We start from the raw sequence: 20,198 nt of genomic DNA, 5'->3' as shown, positions 1-20,198 counted from the left end.
ATCTCCCGAGGGAGGGGTGAGCAGCTGCCAGCCATCTCAGGGGCACCTTCGGAGTGGCTACCGGGTGTCTTCTGACGAAGGCGGGAGCGGTTACCAGCCATCTGAAGGAGGGGTGAGCAACTACTGGCCATCTCAAGGGCACCTTCGGAGCGGTTACCAGCTGTCTCCTGGCGAAGGCGGGAGTGGCTACCAGCCATCTCCTGAGGGACAGGTGAACAGCTACTGGCTGTCTCAGGGTCACCTTCAGAGTGGCTACCAGCCATCTCCTGAAAGAGGAGTGAGCAGCTACCGGCCATCTCTAGGGCACCTTTGGAAAAGCTACCGGTCGTCTCCTGATGAAGGTGGGAGCTGCTACTGGCTGTCTCCTGAAGAAGGGATGAACTGCTGCTGGCCTTCTCGAAAAGGGCGTGGCCACTGGCTGTCGCTGGGGTGCTGCCTGGATCTAGAGTAATAGCTTCATCCCGATCCTGTCGAGGGTTGGCTCGCCCGCAAGGTAGTTGCGATTTCCTGCCATGGTGGCGGCGGGCGAGTTCCAGGTCATAGGGGCGCGCGGCCCGGGCGGACTTACGTCCCTCTCGCTCTGAGCTGGACCGTGTGCTGTCTGCCCCTCTGTAGGCTCCTTCTGGGGGTGTCGTATCGCCCCTGGAGCCTATACCTGGCATTTTACCACGTCCCAGTGACTAGAGGTGATAAACTTTGACGGTGTCGGTGTGGTGGACTGGCTGTAGTTATTGTTCCAGGGCGGTCCAGGCTGTCGTGGCTGGGTTTCCATGAGAGGATGGGTCGCAGGTAACGAAGAGGGTGAATGGGTCGGTGGCAGTGTGGAGGGAGCTGTAGGAGGTGGAGAGGGCTACGGACTTGGTGTTTGCGTCTAAAGGACAGCGCCCCAGTAGCACGACGAACTCTCATGGTTGGAGGTGTTGCTGGTGGTCGAGTGTTGGGCTGAATGCTGGATACAGCTGGGGGAGGTGAGGTTTTATGGCGGAGTAATGCGGTATGGTGTCTCTTGGGAGTAGTGGTGGATGTGATTTGCGCTTGGTGCAGCATGAGTGTGATAGGTATTGTGTTGGGTGTGTGAGTGGAGGAAGGAGCAGGGCTTGGTGGTGAGGTGGGAGGGATGGGGGTGGCGATGTATCTTGCGGGTGGGCGTGATAGGCGCCCCGATCCGGGGATGGCGGTCTTGAGGGTGGGTGTGGGTGGTGAGTCGGGCATGCGGCGTTGTGCTGATTGGATGGTGCGGGCTGTAGATGTTGCGGTGGTGTGCTGGGGCGGTGGTGTGATGGCAGATTTGGGGGAGGTGGTGGGGGTGGAAGGTGAGGAAGGGCAGGCGTAGGGAGGGTGGCCTGAGGTGGCAGGTGAGGAGGTTGAGGACGGGGTGGTGGGCGGAGGGGGCGGGGAGGGCGGTGGTGAGGGTGTGGGTGAGGAGTCGGGAATATGCTGCGTTGGCGGGCCATCAGGTGAGGTGTGATGTGGTGTGGTGGACGGCGGGGTGGGGGACGACGGCCCGGGGAGGGGGAAGTGGGCTGGGAAGGTGAGGGGGAGATGTAGCAAGTGTAGGAATCACGGGTAGGGTGGGCGGCGATGGGGAAGGCGGGGTTGGGGCTGGGGAGGTGGTGGTGAGTCTTGCGGGCGGGCGCAAACGGTGGCTAGAGCAGAGGATGGCAAGTTTTGGGGTGGGAGTGGGTGGTGAGGTTAGTGTGTGGCCTTTTGGTGCTTTGGTGGGGTGTGGCGCGGCAGTGGAGGAGGTGCGTCGGGGTGAGGTAGCTTTGGGCGGCGCTCCACTGGTGGGCGAGGGCGAGGCGGTGAGGCTCGAGGTGGGTGGTGTGTGGGGGTGTAAGAGCGCTCTGGTACTGGAGGTGGGTAGTGGTGGTGAGGTGGCAGGTAAAGTGGCTTTAGGTGTGTAGGGTGAAGGAGACAGCCAGTAGGAGCTCCCGCCTTCATCAGGAGACGGCCAGTAGCCACTCCGAAGGTGCCCTAGAGACGGCCGGTAGCCGCTCTCCCCTCTTTCAGGAGACGGCCAGTAGCCACTCCCACCTTCAACAAGAGACGGCCGGTAGCCGCTCACTTGTTCAGGAGACGGCTGGTAGCTGCTCCCACCTTCGTCAGGAGATGACTGGTAGCCGCTCCAAAGGTGCCCTTGAGACGGCCAGTAGCCGCTCAGCCCTCCCGCAGGAGACGGCCGGTAGCCGCTCCCCCACATGGGCCACAGCCAGTAGCCGGGCCCCAGTGACGGCCGGAAGCCGTGCTTCTAAAAGGCCACAGCCAGCAGCCGGGCCCTGCTGCAGGAGATGGCCAACAGCTGCTCCTTCGTCAGGTGTTGCCACACCCCTACGACATGATATCATCCAGGAGGAGGGTTCCAGTCCTTGTGGAGAGGCCCTGTGCTATCCCCGGGGTTGTACTGGAGAGCATGCTGGCCTACTCTCTGTGTAACTGAGACACTGAAAAGTTCAGCAAAGGGGGATGGTCAGGAACTAGTCCTGAGGGCTGATGAAATCGGGAGCTCCAGCACTCCCTGTCATCAGCTTTCCATCCACCTCGGGAGTACTGCCCTGATCAACTGGTGCTACAGTCTACTCCTCAGAGGGTAGTACTCTATGTCTTTTGTACCCAGGAGATCCTCCCTTACAATGGGGAGGTGGCAACATCTGAGTGATAGATTGACCCTGTCAGTTGTAAAATTACTCTGTCATCACTTACCAAACATTCTGATACGTTCTTTACATCTTTAATGCTTCTTCCATACAGTATGCCCTTCTTACATTTGACAAGCTTACCCTAATACAGTATTATGATAACTCTTGCGCTCAGTTTGATCTTTAACACAGAGGCAGTCACAGCCTTCTTCCATTCCACAGATGCAACTTCCCCTATACAGGCTTTCTGGCATACAGTACTTCCAATAAAATTTCATTCCACTCTGTCCACGGCATTTAACCATCTCTGCATACATCTCATCAACATATGCATCTTTGCTGCCATCCCAATAATCAGTTTCATCACTGCATTCTTCACTTCTGCCAATGTCACATTCTCATGCACACATTCTTTCTCTGGACACCACCAAAACCATTCCCTTTCACTAGCCTTTCACAATATTCTTTCCATTTGGTCCTTACTTTGTTTCAATTTAATATTCTCCAACTCTTATATTGTACCTCTTTTTTATGCTCATTCCTACATCTTTGCCCCCTTCCCAATAGTTTATCGAGTACTGTAGCCTACATATATTTTTCTTCCTTGATTATCCATCTCTATCTCAACATATTTCTTATTTTCCCTCCTCCTCTCATTCAAATCTCTCTCTTGTATCTACCCTAGCCACTTTTGTCTGCATCCCATCAGGCTGTAAATTTCTTACTAGTTGCTGCCTTTGCAGCACTGAGCACAGTTTTAACTAAACACTTCATGCATAACCTTTACAAATTATGCAGATCCATTTGCTCCTAGTTCACTGACCCAAACTCCTCCATTAAATCAAACATATTCATCTGCCAATGCTGCGTTTCTTAGCTTCTCTGCTTTCACCAATGTCTTTCACTCTGAATACTCCTTTTACCCTTTAACATTTCATGCCCAGAACACTCCAAGCACCTTTTTCTCTACAAGCACATAATCACTAGGCTCATTTCAACATTCTCTTCAGTCTCTCTGTACCATGTGTATTTATGTACTTCTTTGATATACAAGTCACTGTTGCATAACATTCTTTACTATTAACTCCTTCAGTCACTGTCCAGTATCATACTCCCCTGGGGCTTCAAACTGACACATGCAGCATATGTTAACTCTCCAGTGTAGGGCTCCCATCATTCCAAACTGTCCCACTACATCACTGACATGGCTGGTGTTATCAGTAACTATGATTAACACCTTGTAATTATGGGCAATTGTCCTACCACCACCAAAACCTATTTTCCTCAAACCCTTCACAGCATTCTTCATTTCTGCCACTTTTACATTTTCTGGCACCATATTCCTACTTTTTTGCACTGGATGTTGCTGTTGAACCACAGTCTGTTTGGTTAAGCAGACCCATCAACCACAGGCATGCAACCACCCTGCACTGTTATATCAAGTACTCAGTATTTATGATCAATCCTAACACTATATTTCTGTTATATCTATGTATGATTCTTGAAAGTACACCAGGCATGCATGGAAGGATACTGATAAGAAAGATTAATTTATCCTTGTATTTCAAAACCTTATTTCTCAATGACCTAAGGTTCCATATTTTACATGACTTATTTACAACTGTTGAGAGTTTGGCAGAGAACATACCTGAGGCCACAACTATAATACTGTTTACTGTACTTACAATATGTATACATATACAGAACTTCAGCCTTAAACTAGTCCATAAAAACATAATTGTTGAAAGTAATCCAAACACTGTTTACATTATCTTTAAAAAAATATATATATGAAAGGTTATGTGACTGAGGGAAACATGAGGTGGATTGGACTCGTAATGATTTGACTGAATATTCATGTATGGCCACATACAGACGGAAGTCTGTGATGAATTTGCAAGAAACTGAGATCATTAAAGGACAAATCACTCAGGAAAAATATTTCCTCATGGCAGCTGCATACACTCCAGAAACAGCTGCTTGTCTCTTCTTGATTACCTCTTCTTGCTGCTTTACTGCCCTGTTGTTGGGTTCCAAAACTAATGCATCCTTTAAATCACTTAATGCTAATTCATAGTTTTGTAGTTCAGTATTGGCCATTGCCCTTCTATACAATGCCTTGACATTTTGGCCATCAATATTAAGAACTGCTGATGCTGCAGATAATGCAAGACTATAATTCTGGTGATGTAAATGATACAGAGAAATATTGTTATAACACTGACTTTTGAGTGCCTGAACATCTTGTAAAATCTCACTTCCTTCCTTATTCCCAATCATAGCTAACCATTTAACAGAGTCACAAAACTTGAAAAAAGCACAGGCATGTTTTGCTGCAGTTCCTTGTTTATAAAGGGTATTGCCAATATTCTTGTATTCAGTTGCAATGGCCAGCTTTTCCTGTGGAGAAAGGTCATATACTGGTCTTCCACTCTCTACAACTTTGAGGTGGGCAGTGCAAGAAAGTGTCAAAGTAAGAGTTTTGTCTTTGAGCTTCCTGTGATCAAGACCTAATGCATGATCCCATGGAAGAGTTATGTCTAGGGATGCAGTTTCATCATCAGTCATAAGTGAGAATGCTGTCTCAAGGGCTGTGTCAAGTGGAGATGTAGCATACCCCAAATGCCGTACACCAGTGGCATTACATTTAAGATAATTAGAGTCAAGTTCCTCCATAATATATCCTTCCAATTTTTTTCAGTTCTGCTCCATGAAAATTACAATATAACTCAACATTCTCGATATTTGCAATGATTCTGGCTAGTTCTCTTGGCCTACCTTGACCAGTGTAATGTAAGCTACCCTTTATGTCCACCTCTCTACATTTATTAATGCTAATATTCCTCATTTTGATAACTCTTGCACATAAAATTATCAGTAACTTTCAATACTTTATAAAAATCATATGAAGGCTTTGTGGTTTTAACATTCAGAGAAACTGGTGAACTGTTAGGTAAAACATGACCTATACGATATGAAATGCAAAATACCCAATATCAACTCATACAAACATCTCTTTATTACACTAGTGGTTGCCAGTACTGAATCCAAAATGTTCTGTTTATAAAGCAGTCTGAAGAAATTGATACGTACTTCAAAGAACAGGTACCTGGCAATCCGAATTCACTCAATAATATACTATCTTGTTTTTATTATCCTTAACAATTATTTGTCTTGGGGAATTTTATAATGGTTTGGTACAATACAGTACTGATATTAACCTGTAGCACTGTAGGGTTATGACTGCAGTATTAATCCACTAAATAATGCTAACCTTTTTAGTATCAATTTACCACTGTGAGATACAGTGTTGCTGTGCTGTTTGAGTAATGCAATTAGTTTGTTTGTGGTGTTAACAAACTTAACATCAATACTTAATACTGTACCAACACTGCCTTGGAAAATGGACATTACTTGAAAAAAAGAAGCTGCTATCCTGGAGGTTTAGCATAAATGTTAGAGAATAACAAGGGACACATTGGCAAATGAAGTCATTTCTTTTCCCAACTATAATTTAATACTGCAGGCAGCATACCAATCACTAAAGGCCATCAACCCAACTACAGTAATCTAATAATGACAAAATAGGAGAAAAAAATCTGTTCTAATTCTCAAGACTTTGAAGGCCAGACAGTTCCTTTGATGCAGCAATAAAGCTCTTGACTACTGTGGCATCATAGCTTTTTTCATCCTCAGTGACCAAGAAGCTGCTGTGAATGCATTAAAGATAAAATTAGTACAGTATAACAAAATTCATGCACACTGCAAAGAGCAGAAAGTTAGTTCATTGAAAGAGTTCATATCTGCCTTGCTCAAAATCTGCATACTGTACTGTCAAAGTTGCACAGACAAGGTTTTATAGGGCAAAATGATAAATAATAACCCGTACTTCTGTTCTGCAGCTAATTTAATTAACTTTTATAATGATGATGATGATTAGTATTACTACATGATAATGATGATGGTGATATGATGATGATGGTGATATGATGATGATGACTAGTATATGATCATGATGATGGTGATATGATGATGATGATTAGTATTACTATATGATCATGATGATGGTGATATGATGATGATGATGACAACTATGAAAGTAACTATCAGGATCATCTACACTATCTATCTATCTTTTGCCAGACGCCTCAATCCCGTTCGGGGTGGCCACAAACAAATCGCCTCCACGTCACTCTGTACCCCGCCATTTCATTGCCCCGCTCCCAACTCACACCCCCCTCTCTCATATACCTCTCCACCCCATCCCTCCATCTCATCCTCGGCCTCCCCCTCCCTCTTCCCCCCTCCACCTCACTCACATACACTCTCTTCGTCAGTCTTTCACCCTCCATCCTCTCCACATGGCCAAACCACCTCAGTGTGTTCCTCCTAACGCTTCCTATCACATCGACATCCACACCACAACACTCCTTTATATCCTCATTTGTCAGCCTGTCTCTCCATGTGACTCCACAGGCTCCTCTTAAATAACTCATTTCCACCGCTCTCACTCTTGACTTGTGTCCTTCCAACAACATCCAAGCTTCACTACCATACGTTAAAGTTGGTATCACAATACTGTCATGTAGTAAATTTTTCACTTCCATGCTCACTTCCCTGCTTCTTATCACTGCTTTCAAGGAACCAGCAACCTTTCTTCCCTGCTGTACTCTTTCAAGCACTTCACCCTCCAAACCTCCATCCTTACTCATCACACTACCTAAGTACTTAAACGTACTCACATTTTCCAATTCCTCACCATCCAACCTTGCTGTACATTCACTGACTTCACCTCTCTCAAAGACAATCACTTTACTCTTCCCTACATTCACCTTTAGATTCCGTTACTTACACACACTCCCAAACTCATCCACCAAGCATTGCAGCTCTCCTTTGTCTTCACTCAACAACACAGTATCATCTGCAAACAACAGCCTGCAGGTTACTTTACACAGAGTGACAAACCAAGCTGTTTCCTGTACACCAGTATTAATATTATGGATATGTGCATCTCCTTGCTACTTACTTGACATACTTCCCAGTGACAGGTTCAGGTGTGTTGAGGGCATGGATAGTGGACTGTGCACCCTCTTCTGTTCCCCGCATGAAAATGTAGCACTTTAGTCGTGTGATAATCTCACTCCATGCCTGCCAAGAGTGCCGGTAGATCCCTGTCCACACATTGCCTGGGTCAGTCAGCAGTACCACCACATCTGTAAGCAAACCCACAGACCTCAAGGAAAAGAAAGAAAATGATCTCATTCTCATCTTTAATATCATCATGCATCTATTTCTCATCTTTAATATCATCTTAAATATACTGAGTGCCAAATGAGTGGGATCCTGAAAAAAACAAAATACAAAACAAAAGTTCAAATTTGATTTCCAAACTGCCCTCCTTCAGTTTCTATCCCACTTTCTATGCCTTTGTCTTGGGTCATTTTACTGCTGAAGTTTTTTAAATCCATCATTTATTCAAAGCTATGGTATCAGTATTGAGATCCCTATGGGTTCTGTCCTTCACCTTGAAAAGTTTCCTTTCTCGACATTCTATATCTGCACCTTTTCCTGTCACTGTTTATTTAAAGTTATGGTATCAACACTGACATTCCTCAGGGTTCTGTCCTTCACCTTCCATTCATTCATTACCTTTCAAGTTGCCCAATCCACTCATGCACTAATTATTTTACCTTTCACTTTTCCACCAGCTTCTCACAGCATTCACAACAGTCACAACATCCACAGAATGAGGCTTTGGTACACATAACTTGTGATTTACATCTTATTTTTTATTGGGACAAAACCTTGTGTTTACTGCTGCAGCCACAACACGTTATCTTTTGACTCTGCTACTCTTCCGCATGACTATTCCCATACCTCTAACAGCGCACAACCAAATTTACCATCTCTCAATATCCTTGGTGTCTATACATGTTCAGCTTCACAGAGTTAGGTGCACTGAACTGTGTTTTCTTTAGTCTCTACTCAGTTACTGACTTTGTACAGTTCAGGGGCCTCTGTGTAAACCAACCAACCTCTCTCTCTCTCTTGTATTGGGAGAGGGATGCAGGAAGAAAACTCAGGAGCAGTGACCAGAATGCAATTATACAGCCAGGTGAGAAGTTATAAATGACAAGTATTCTCTGTGGAACACCGTGACTAGTCAAGGGCCTCAGGGGTCAGTGTTGGCCCTGAATATACACCCACTGCAAATTGACTTAGGACCTACACACAGAATTGCTATGGGAGAGCTGTCTGTCTTTGCTTTGTGTTTCCACCTCTACCTAGTGAATTTTTTGGGCAAGAAGTAACTGACAACTCCTCTGGCATTGGTAGGAGGTGGTGAAACACTCAGCACGTCAGTGCTTGCCCAGAAGCGAGGGTGGGAGTAAATGTTCCTGTCGCTCTGAGCTTGCACCTCCCTCTTTCTTCGTATGCAGTACTGTTTGCCCTGTTATTTTCCTGCAGTTGAGTTATCATGCATGGAAAGTACTGCTCAAGGGATAAGAGGGTCTGTATCATTGCATGGAGGCAGGATAATGTCCCTATCACAATTTGTGAACGTACTGGACGCGCAAAGTCGACCATCATGAAGATTCTTGCTGCAACGCATGGTCTGCCATCTGATGTCATACCAAAGCACAAGCATGGCGGTGGAAAGAAGAGGACGACTTCCAGAGGTACAGATACGCTTTTGATGAGGGAAGTAATCAAGAATCCTCGACTGACAGCAGCAGAATTGAAGAGAATGCATCCCCAGCTGTTACAAGACGTCTCAATTTGAACTATCCAACACCACTTGCAGAAGGAGCGGGTTTGCCAAGCTGCACCACAGCCAAGAAACTGCTTCTCACTGACCACATGAAGAAACAGCGCATTCAGCTTGCCAAGAAGTATGCACACTGAACATCGGATGAGTGGAGAAAAGTTATGTTCTCCGATGAAAGCACATTTCAAGTGTTCCAGGTGTGTTCTGCTAAGATTCGTCGCCCTGCCTCCCATAGTCGATATGACCCTGCTTACACGGTCCAATACCTTGCCACTAGACCACAAGGGAATTTACAGTGTTGTGCAGTGTTATGAAACTAGAATTTAGAGTGCAAAGGATTAACTACCGACCAGTATCACTAACTAGTGTTGTAAGCAAGGTATTAGAAAAGCTAATAAGAAAAGTTTGGGTAGATCATCTAGAAGAACACAATATGATAACAGAAAGACAGTTTGGTTTCAGAAAGGGAAAATCATGTGCTACTAATTTGTTGAGCTACTATGACAGAGTAACAGAAACATTACAGAACAGAGAAGGATGGGTGGACAGTATCTATTTAGATTTCGAGAAAGCATCTGACACAGCACCGCACCAAAGACTTTAATGGAAACTGTACCATCAAGGAGGAATTCAAGGCAAACTGTTTTGTTGGATGCAAGATTTTCTCATAAAAAGAGAAATGAGAACGGTACTAAGGGGAAACTACTCATCATGGAAAGAAGTGACTAGTGGAGTACCACAGGGTTCAGTGCTGGCACCAATCATGTTTTTAGTGTATATAAATGATATAGACAGTAACACTGGAAATGGAAGCTATCTAAATATGTTTGCAGATGATGCAAAAATACAAAGAAGAATTACTAACACAGACTCTTGTAAAGAGCTAGAAGAAGAATTAAATAAACTACATGAATGGAGTAATACATGGCAAATGGAATTCAATGTGGACAAGTGTCATGTAATCAAGTTTGGTGAAAGTGGAAAAAGACTTGATTGGGATTATACGTTAGGAAATAAAACCCTACACACATCAGAAAGAGAGTAGGACCTAGGTGTGATTATCAATAACAGACTACCTCCAGCTGACCACATCAGTGAGAAGGTACGGAACATGTATACACTGCTTGCAGATATGAGAATAGCATTCACATACATAAATGAAGACATGCTAAGAAGGATAATAACATCATTCATCAGGACAACCCTGGAGTATGCATCAGTAGTCTGGAGTCCTCATCTCAAAAAACACATAGACAAGATTGAAAAAGTTCAAAGGGCCGCTACAAGATGGATACCAAGCTTAAGGGATCTAAGCTACGAAGAAAGACTAAATAAACTGAATCTACTAACATTACAGGAGAGAAAGAAAAGAGGTGACATGATAATGCTATATAAATGCATATCAGGGAAGGAGAAAATAGACATAAATGATTACTTAACATATGGGGAAGCATCAGCAAGAGGACACTGCAAAAAAATGCATAAGAAGAGAGGTGATAAAGACGTAAGGAAATTCAGCTTCCCAAACAGAGCAATTGATCATTGGAATGCATTACCGAATGAAATAATGTGTGACAAAACAATTCACAAATTTAAGGATATGTATGATAAATATGGTTTAAGACACGGGACAGTACGAGCTTGACTCATTCCTGTAAAGATACAATTAGGTAAGAACAATTAGGTAAGAACACACATATACATACAAACACCATACACATATGAAAAAACACCACAATGCCATACAATAATAAAAAAAAACAACACATACAATAATACAATAAACCAGACACACACGCACACGCACACCGCTCGCTGGTGCAGTGGTAACGTTCTCGCTTGCCAACCGGTGGACGGGAGTTCGCGCCTCGCTCAGGTTGCAAAAAGTTTCACTGACAAAGTGGGTGGTTACTGTCCCCCTTGAGCAAGGGGAGAGGTGTGTGCGTGTGTGAAGGTCACAGCCTTGCCCTTAGATCGGACTATATGAGCTCTCAGCTCCCTTCCGGGAGGGTATAAGCTGACGATCACGACCATCAAGTGATCCTGACTGACCCGGTGAATTACACATATATATAAACAAACATACTAAAGCACACCACATGCATGCAGAAAACAGATCACAAAGAAATAAACACCAACACACAAAATCTTTTTCATCTAGTTCTCTAACAAATGAGTTAACCAGTAGTTTGTCTTTTATGTACCCAATTGATCACCTTGGGATATATTTTCCACATTCTGCCATGCCCATTGCCTATAACCAAGTGTTACACAATTTTGGAAGGGACAAGTATTGGTTTTCAGTATGATTCCTTAAAAAAAAAAAAAAAAAAAAAAAGTAAAAGGCCTGACTTGCATGATATACATAGAGCTAATCTGAAGTTATTGACTACTGTACAATTTTCAGTAAATGATGAGCTCTTTCTCAAATAATCTGTTAATTCTTCCTCCACAATAAACATTGCAACAAAAAACATTTAATTTTACCACACTGATGACTAGGAACTTTCAATTACCTTCTGAGGTTTTAATGAGATGAGCAGCAAAAAGGTGAAGTGCCAATTTGGAAATGCCGTAGTTCTTCACATGGTCGGAGAAAGAGTTGATCACCTTCACTTGTTTAGGGTTGTAGCTTATTACATCATCCACAGTCACTAGCTTATGGGCCTCAGATGACACAAACACAATGTGAGGGGTGGATGAACGTTGAATACTTTTCAGAAGGAGTGAAGTTAGAAGAAACACACCTAGAAATACATCACAGTGCTGTAACGCAGTATGACAAAATTTTTTACAGTGCATATAACCAGTACAGTTATTCCTAATACACCTATGTAACCAGCATTATGAAATCAAAAGGTAAACTGCAGTCACTCAGCATCTACAAAATGTAATAAATCATTATTCACAAAAATTGTACATTACTGTATACAGTATTCCAATCACTATCGCTATGATCTAGAAGGAAAATTCCAGTTGCTTCAGTTTTGCAAGTTCAGATAAAATTTCTGAAATTCCATTCTGGCCCAGTTTGCGTCTTCCAGTTATACTACCGTATTGCTCCCTCCCATCGAAAGACATACAATATACAAGTACAAAAATACATTTTATAAAATGCATTATGATGAAGGGATGTCAGTTTGCCAAAAACCATTGGTACAAGGATGAGGCGGTTAAAGGACATACCTGGTAACTACCTGTATAATTGCATCCATACATGCAGTAAACTTTCAATTTATATTTGTACTGAAATCTCCAGTTAATAGCAATTCTTTCCGATTTCACTTCCATTCTATGTAGTAGGGCTCTAAAACTCTGAATTGTACTTTCTGCCAGGTCTTCATATTTGCTGCTCTCCCAGGTGTTTGTTCTGGGTGGCATGTATAAATATGTCACAATTACTTTCCCTTCAGATGTTTTATTTCTAATGAAATTAGTTCTATTTGCGAGGGTATTCACTTTTTAGCAACACTGTAAACTATGTATGCCATGTTTCTGTATTGCCATATAAATATTTTATGCACAATAAGGTTACTGTTCTTTTGTATATTATAATACGTTAAAATTGTATTCATATGTGATTATCTTATTTGTGGTGCCTTTTACACATACAACTGCTGTTTCACATCGCGGGTTTGGGAAACAGCAACACTGTACACAGATTGCTGCCTCATCCTAGTTGCCAGTTTAGAGTAGTAGCATCATATCTTCCTTCTTCCTAATCCCTGTTGTTTATGTACCATACCACTTTCTTACTTGTAATCCCACTACTTTGAAAAACAAAAATTTGCTCCTCTCTTTCTCTGATTTCTCATTTTCTTGTTTTTGCTTCTCTCTTCTCCCTTAGTAATCCCCATTCCTCCTGGAGTTAGGTATCTTCTTATCCAAACTTTTTAAAGTCTTCATTTTCCATTAGTTTGTTAGTATTTTTAAATATTTGCTCTACAGTGTTCACACTTTTGGAAGGTTGCTTTCAGGGGCCTTGACTTATTTATCTCATACTTCCCTAGCCCTTTGTGTTCCTCTATATTTTTATTATAGATATCCTCTGATATTTCCTCCTGATATAAACTCCTGACTAACATAAGAGTAGCATTTCATTATATGGATGAGGAAATGATGAAAAAATTGATAGCGGCCATGATCCGCCCCAGGTTAGAATATGCAGCGGTAGTGTGGTCCCCACACAAAAAGAAAGATATAAACAAGATTGAGAGAATACAAAGAACAGCAACCAAGATGGTCCCCAGTCTGACAGACCTGTCATACAGAGAGAAGCTGGAAAAACTGGATTTGCCTTCGTTGGATTTGCCTTCGTTAGAGGAAAGGAGAAAGAGGGGAGACATGATTGTGGTGTTCAGGACCATGGTGGGAGTAGATAAAATTGACAAAGAATATCTGTTTGTATGGGATAAGAGAGCAACAAGAGGACACGGAATGAAATTGAAAAAGTCAAGCTGCTTGAAGGATATCAAGAAATATAGCTTTCCTTACAGAAGTATAGACTTATGGAATAGTCTGGACAAAGACATCGTCCAGTCTAAAAACTTAAACGAGTTTAAAGCTAAATTCGACTTATTGAGAAACAGCGACGGAAACCCACGAGCATAGTACATTCTGTGTATATCACAATTAGGTATATTAGGTAAATACAGTAGAACCTCGGTCCTCGAACACAATCCGTTCTGGAAGGCTGTTCCAGGACCGAATTGGTCGAGGACCGAACTAATTTTCACTATAAGAAATAACGTAAACCAGCCATGGCCAAACTCTTATATCCATAACTCTGCTTCCTCCTGCCCCACACCCACTGCCTGTCCCACCATCTCGAGGGCTTCAAGGCGAAGTTTCAGCTCTCTAAGGGTAAAAGGCATTGTTCATTCCCCCTCCTCTAGCCCCTCAGCCTTAGATATCCCTTTTCCCAAACACTCAAGCAATGCTCCATCCCATTTTTGTCAAGTAAAAAATCCCATTTATTTACAACTTTGCACACTTTAATTAACCATTTTGATACCCTGTGACATTCCTACATGTTGTACAGTTGCTGTCATGAATATGATGTACAATCCAGGGATGGGGTGAGAGGAGGGAAGGCTATAAAAAATACTTTCAAGAGAGCTGGGGGACTTTGGGAAAATTTTTTAAATTTCCTTAGACACATTAGCCATACATCAATAGTTTCAACAGCACATTTTGAGCAATTCTTTTTAAGCGGTAATTTTCAGTTATAAAATGACTGCGTAAAAAGAGGTCCACTGTAATTCTAACCTTTGTGCTCTTTCACTTTTAATCACGTAAAGAAGTGAGAGGGTTAGGACACTTCTACCGCATGTGGCCACCGAGGGTTTAAATCCCAAGGGTGGGTGGAGTTCATTTCTCACAGTGCCACTGGTCACTCTAAACCCAAATGTCTGAAATGAATAGCCTAACACTATGCCTCTACACTCCTGATGGGGAAATACAGGATGATGCAATAAACAGATGTTGCATTCAAGGACTTGGAGAAAGCTTAAATTAGGCCCCATTAGGAAAGTTTATGGAGTATGTTTGGCATATCTGGTGTACAAGGGAGTTTGTTGATGGCAATAAAATCCTTTTATGAGGGTAGCTGTGCATGTGGAAGTGGAAAAGATTATAGTTTTTACTTTTGGTATTAATGTATGTGTATGACAAATGCACTGGGTTATGTGGCAGTGAGTTACAAAACTTCACATATTATAGTTTACAGAAATGAACTTTTTCACAACAGCTGCATGCACAAGTAAGAACAGCATAGTACAGGTACTGTCTTAGCATAGTACAGGTACTGTCTTGTGGTTGCAAAGACAAAAGAGGCTTCACACTGATGGATGGTGTTAACAACTTAATGTGAGATATGTGTATCTTTATAACATATTGAGAAGTAAATCTATCTTTTATTTCATACCATTCTCTGTAGCAGTCTGTTTGTCTTTATATTACTCACCCAAGAAATTGGTCTGATAGGTGAGTTCAAGACCATCCTTTGAGAGACATGAAGGGTGATGGAAGACTCCAGCATTGTTCACCAAAGCATCCACCTGACTCTCACCTGAGGAGGATATAATGGAAGAAGATAAGCACCATCACAGGTAGTAGATGGACGCTACCATCAACAGTAAGAGGTACTACCATGAGAGTGAAATGTGGCAGTAAGCTTGGTACAGTAATCAGCCACAAAGTCATCATTCTTAGGCTGGAAACATTCTGCCACAATCGCTGTCACTCTGATCTTTTTTCTCAATGACTGTACACAGTCAAAGTCCAAGATGAGATCCCATTGTTACAAATTTTATTATGCATCTCATTATTATCATCATCCGGACCTCCTCTCCCACCTTAGGGCTGGGTGTGGAGTAGCAACGTTCAGACAGCCCAGATCTGCCCAATCCAATGGGCCATGCTTCCATTCACTCATCATTCAAACCCCCGGAATCCTGGCTCTACCTGATATGCCAAAAACATTCACCACATTTTGTAGCTTCACATAAATATATCCAATAGAGTCAATCCAGATGCTGTCATGTTAAAAAGGGGTGCCAAATCTCTGATCATGTGCTTCTTCTCACAATATTCATCCAGCCAGCTTGATCTCTTTGTCAGTCCCTTTGCCTCACCGACTTCCAAACCTCTCTTCCTCACACACTCATCCACCATATCCCTCCACCTTCTCCTTGGCCTACCTCACCTCCTCCCTCCTTCAAATTCGCTCAGATATACCTTTTTCACCACTCTACTGTTATCCATTCTCTCCACATGACCATACCATCTCAGTACACTCTTCGATTCAGGTGTCCACAGACTTCCTCACTCCACATCTCTCATGAATCACATTATTCCGTATCCTATCCACTCTCTGTACTTCACATACATTCCTCTGCAGTCCCATCTCCATTGCTCTTATTCTTGACTTCATTTTCATGCCACACTATAGGCTCACATCCACATGTTCAAGATGGCACTAACACTCCTTCATGTAAGCCTCGTACAGGTGCAACACTCAAGCCTTTGTTTTTATCAAGGCCTTCATAGCACCAGCTACTTTCCTTCCTTGTGTCACTCTACTTTCCACGGCATGACTGCATCATCACAGTGGCTCTCACTTTTACAGCTTAGCGTGCATACACTGGATCAACTTGTACTCTTAGGTTATATTTTTTGTGGTTCTAGTTTCCTTGTCTGAAATACCTGCAGTTTCATTGTAACTACTAAGTTGGAATTTTGGGTTTATCTCTGCATATTTTTTTTATTACTTAACTTGTAGGGCAGGATGATCACAAAAGATATTCTACCTCGACCTATCTGTAGAGAGGATTCATCCCTCCTAGGATCAAGGTTACAGCATAACTAATGCTTCTCATACATTTGCACAAAAGGAGAATCCCTTCATGGTCAAGAGAGACACTAGTTCCCTAAACATCTTCCATCAACTTCTCATTCTGGAAATGCAACTTGCCTCTGCTTCTCCATCACTTAGTATCTCCCTCAGCTACCAAACCTCTCTAGGCACTGCAAGGGGCATTCATCTCAAACACTTTCCATATCACCAGCCTGGACACCCCTCCATATCTGTGTATAGTGTACAGTACTACAATAGAGACTCATCAGAATGTTGTGTCCCTAAGCTACATATCCTGTTTTGAGGCATTCCCTGTTCTCAGATAATGCAAACTGCAAAGACAAAGTAGAGGCTCATGTTTTTGTTTTGTTTTAATCATCTGAGTGCCACCTTCGTAGTGGCTATGGGTTTTCAGTCAACTTTCATACAGTGATCCCTTGGTTATAGCAGTTTTCGTTATCTTGGCAAGATGTAAATCTGCACTCCTGTTGTTATTGAATTTTTTTTTACTCAAAAATATCATTATTGTATGCATGAGCTCATTTATTGAACTATCAACTGAGTCTGACTCCTTGCTCTGATGTTATTTCCTCTCTTCCTCTCTCTATATCCTCTCTGCAAGTCTGATCCTGCTCATAGGTGGTATCTGAAAGACAACCTTGAATGGGGGAGACCAAGGTGGAGGTCTCATGACTCAGGACTGGAACAAGTCTACCATTCCTTTAATGAGTTTGTCTGAATGTGAAATGCTGCTGCCTGGAGGTCTGCATGGAGGGACCCCCGTGGATGGAGTCAGGGTGAGAGAGACAATGCAATGCAATGGCATCTGCTATGACAGAGTGAGTAAGTAATCCCACACATGAGAGAAACAGTTGGAGTTGCTTTTGAGTATGGCAACCATGTGCTTTACACCAAAATATTCTGGCTAATTCTCATGACTGCATGCAACTATTCTTGCTCACTTATGACCACAGAAAAGGTTTTTATAGAACTTATAAGTTGTTGAAGCAATGAAGAAAGTTAAATCGGGGAAAGCCCCAGGAATTAATGGAGTGTGTGGTGAAATGCTGAAGCATGGGGGAGAGATAGTAGTAGAATGGATGTGGAAGATGTGCAGATTGGCCTGGGAGGAAGGTAGAGTCCCGGAGGATTGGAAGTCAGGTATAATTATTCCCCTGTACAAAGGAAAAGGGGAAAAAGAAGTGTGTGGTAATCATAGGGGCATTTGTCTTCTTAGTATAATAGGAAAAGTGTATGGTAGGATAATTATTGACAGAGTTGGAAAAAGAACAGAGAAATTAGTTGGAGAAGAACAGGGAGGCTTTAGGAAGAGAAGAGGTTGTGTAGATCAGATATTCATTCTTAGATCTTTAGTGGAAAAGTTTCTGGAGAAGGGAAAGAAGTTGTATGCAGCTTTCATGGATTTGGAGAAAGCATATGACAAGGTGGATAGACAAGGATTGTGGAAAGTGTTAAGAATATATGGAGTAGATGGGAAGTTGTTGAATGCTGTGAAGAGTATGTACGATGGTGCGAAGGCTGCAGTGCGTGTGGATGGTGAACTAAGTGAATTTTTCTCTTTGAAAGTTGGCTTGAAACAGGGATGTGTCATGTCTCCATGGTTGTTCAATCTGTACATGGATGGGGTAATAAAATAGGTACAAGGCAGGGTAGTGGATGTTGGAGTGGCCCTGGTGAGAGAGGATAGTGTTTGGAAACTCCCTGTACTGTTGTTTGCAGATGATACTGTGTTGTTGAGTGAAGACGAAGGGGAGCTGCAAGGCTTGGTGGATGAGTTTGGGAGAGTGTGGAAGAAATGGAATCTAAAGGTAAATGTAGCGAAGAGTAAAGTGATGGTCTTTGAGAGAGGTGAAGTCAGTGAATGTACAGCGAGGTTGAATGGTGAGGAATTGGAAAATGTGAGTACGTTTAAGTACTTGGGTGGTGTGATGAGTAAGGATGGAGGTTTGGAGGGTGAAGTGCTTGAAAGGGTACAGCAGGGAAGAAAGGTTGCTGGTTCTTTGAAAGCAGTGATAAGAAACAGGAAAGTGAGCATGGAAGTGAAAAAGTTACTACATGACAGTATTGTGATACCAACTCTAACGTATGGAAGTGAAGCTTGGATGCTGTTGGAAGGACACAAGTCAAGAGTGAGAGCAGTGGAAATGAGTTATTTAAGAGGAGCCTGTGGAGTCACATGGGGAGACAGGCTGACGAATGAGGATATAAAGGAGCGTTGTGGTGTGGATGTGGATGTGATAGGAAGTGTTATGAGGAACACACTGAGGTGGTTTGGCCATGTGGAGAGGATGGAGGGTGAAAGACTGACGAAGAGAGTGTATGTGAGTGAGGTGGAGAGGGGAAGAGGGAGGGGGAGGCCGAGGGGATGAGATGGAGGGATGGGGGTGGAGAGGTATATGAGAGAGGGGGGGGTGAGTTGGGAACAGGGCAGTGAAATGGCGGGGGACAGGGCGACTTGGAGACGATTTGTTTGTGGCCCACCCCAAACGGGGATTGAGGCGAATCTGGCAATAGATAGATAGATATAGATAAGTTTTTTCTTACTTCCTTTCTCATTTACTTCATAATTCTATAACAAATTATTTCTGGGAAAGATTATTAGAACCAATTTTTCCTTGCATGAGGTGGTGTGACACAGATCCTAGCACGGGGCAAGGGAAGTACTGATAATTATCTGCTGTGTTAACTGCAGAGATAGTGAGTTTTTTCTTAATACATTTCATTACTTCCATAATTCTATAACAGTAAATTATTTTTGGGAAAGATTATTAGGAACCAATTTTTCCCTTGCATGAGGTTGGTGTGACACAGATCCTAGCACAGGGCATGGGAATTCACCGAAAATTATCTGCTGTGTTAAATGCTATGATGATGATAAAAATTTCATAAATCAAACAAGCATCACTATCTGAACCAAGCTGCAACTCAATTCATCCCATATGATCTTTGCTATTTGGCACTTGGATTTCATTCACTCTACTCGTTCCTAATGAATTCAAGATAAAGTGAATATTATACTACAGTGCACATTTACTTACGTTTCAAGAGGAGTACCAACGAAGCTGTTGGACTGGAGAAGAAATCTGCCAGGTCAAGGTGGGAGGAAGTGGATATTTTGATTGCTCTGTGAGTGCCACTGTGGTAAATTCCTTGCTGTCTTCTCTCCTGCTCTGGTTGTTGCGGCACCCTAGATATACCCGAGCTCCTGCAAATTATATACCGTTATACGGTACAAAATCTCATTATTACAAAATATTAAGATAGCATAAACGTGTGTGTGTGTGTGTGTGTGTGTGTGTAGTAATCAGTATTATACAGTATTCAGCATTACAGTTTATACAGCAGGCACTCATTATACGATCAACTGGTAAGAGGTGAATCGCTATATACAATGATGATAAAGTTAGAACCTTTT

General features: G+C 42.7%; 1 protein-coding gene and 1 pseudogene across 1 annotated transcript; both read right to left on the bottom strand.

Moving 5' to 3' along the window:
• Nucleotides 1-4,512: 4,512 nt before the first annotated feature.
• LOC145413386 (peptidyl-prolyl cis-trans isomerase FKBP4-like) lies at nt 4,513-5,395 on the bottom strand. Its single transcript, XM_080283074.1, has one exon. It carries the CDS (start codon nt 5,310-5,312, stop codon nt 4,566-4,568), a length of 747 nt encoding a protein of 248 aa, XP_080139200.1. The 5' UTR covers nt 5,313-5,395; the 3' UTR covers nt 4,513-4,565.
• An 838-nt stretch (nt 5,396-6,233) lies between these two features.
• LOC145413527 (retinol dehydrogenase 14-like) overlaps nt 6,234-20,198 on the bottom strand; it is a 29,600-nt pseudogene continuing 15,635 nt past the window's right edge.

Source organism: Coenobita brevimanus, chromosome 96, assembly GCF_032717465.1.
Source record: "Coenobita brevimanus isolate Jiangsu-jjx chromosome 96, ASM3271746v2, whole genome shotgun sequence".
Lineage (NCBI taxonomy): Eukaryota > Metazoa > Arthropoda > Malacostraca > Decapoda > Coenobitidae > Coenobita > Coenobita brevimanus.
This window is presented reverse-complemented; position numbering and strand designations above follow the sequence as displayed.

Bases quoted from the DNA above. Each gene is read 5' to 3' on its own strand.
- LOC145413386 (XM_080283074.1), bottom strand. From the start codon at position 5,312: ATGGAGGAACTTGACTCTAATTATCTTAAATGTAATGCCACTGGTGTA.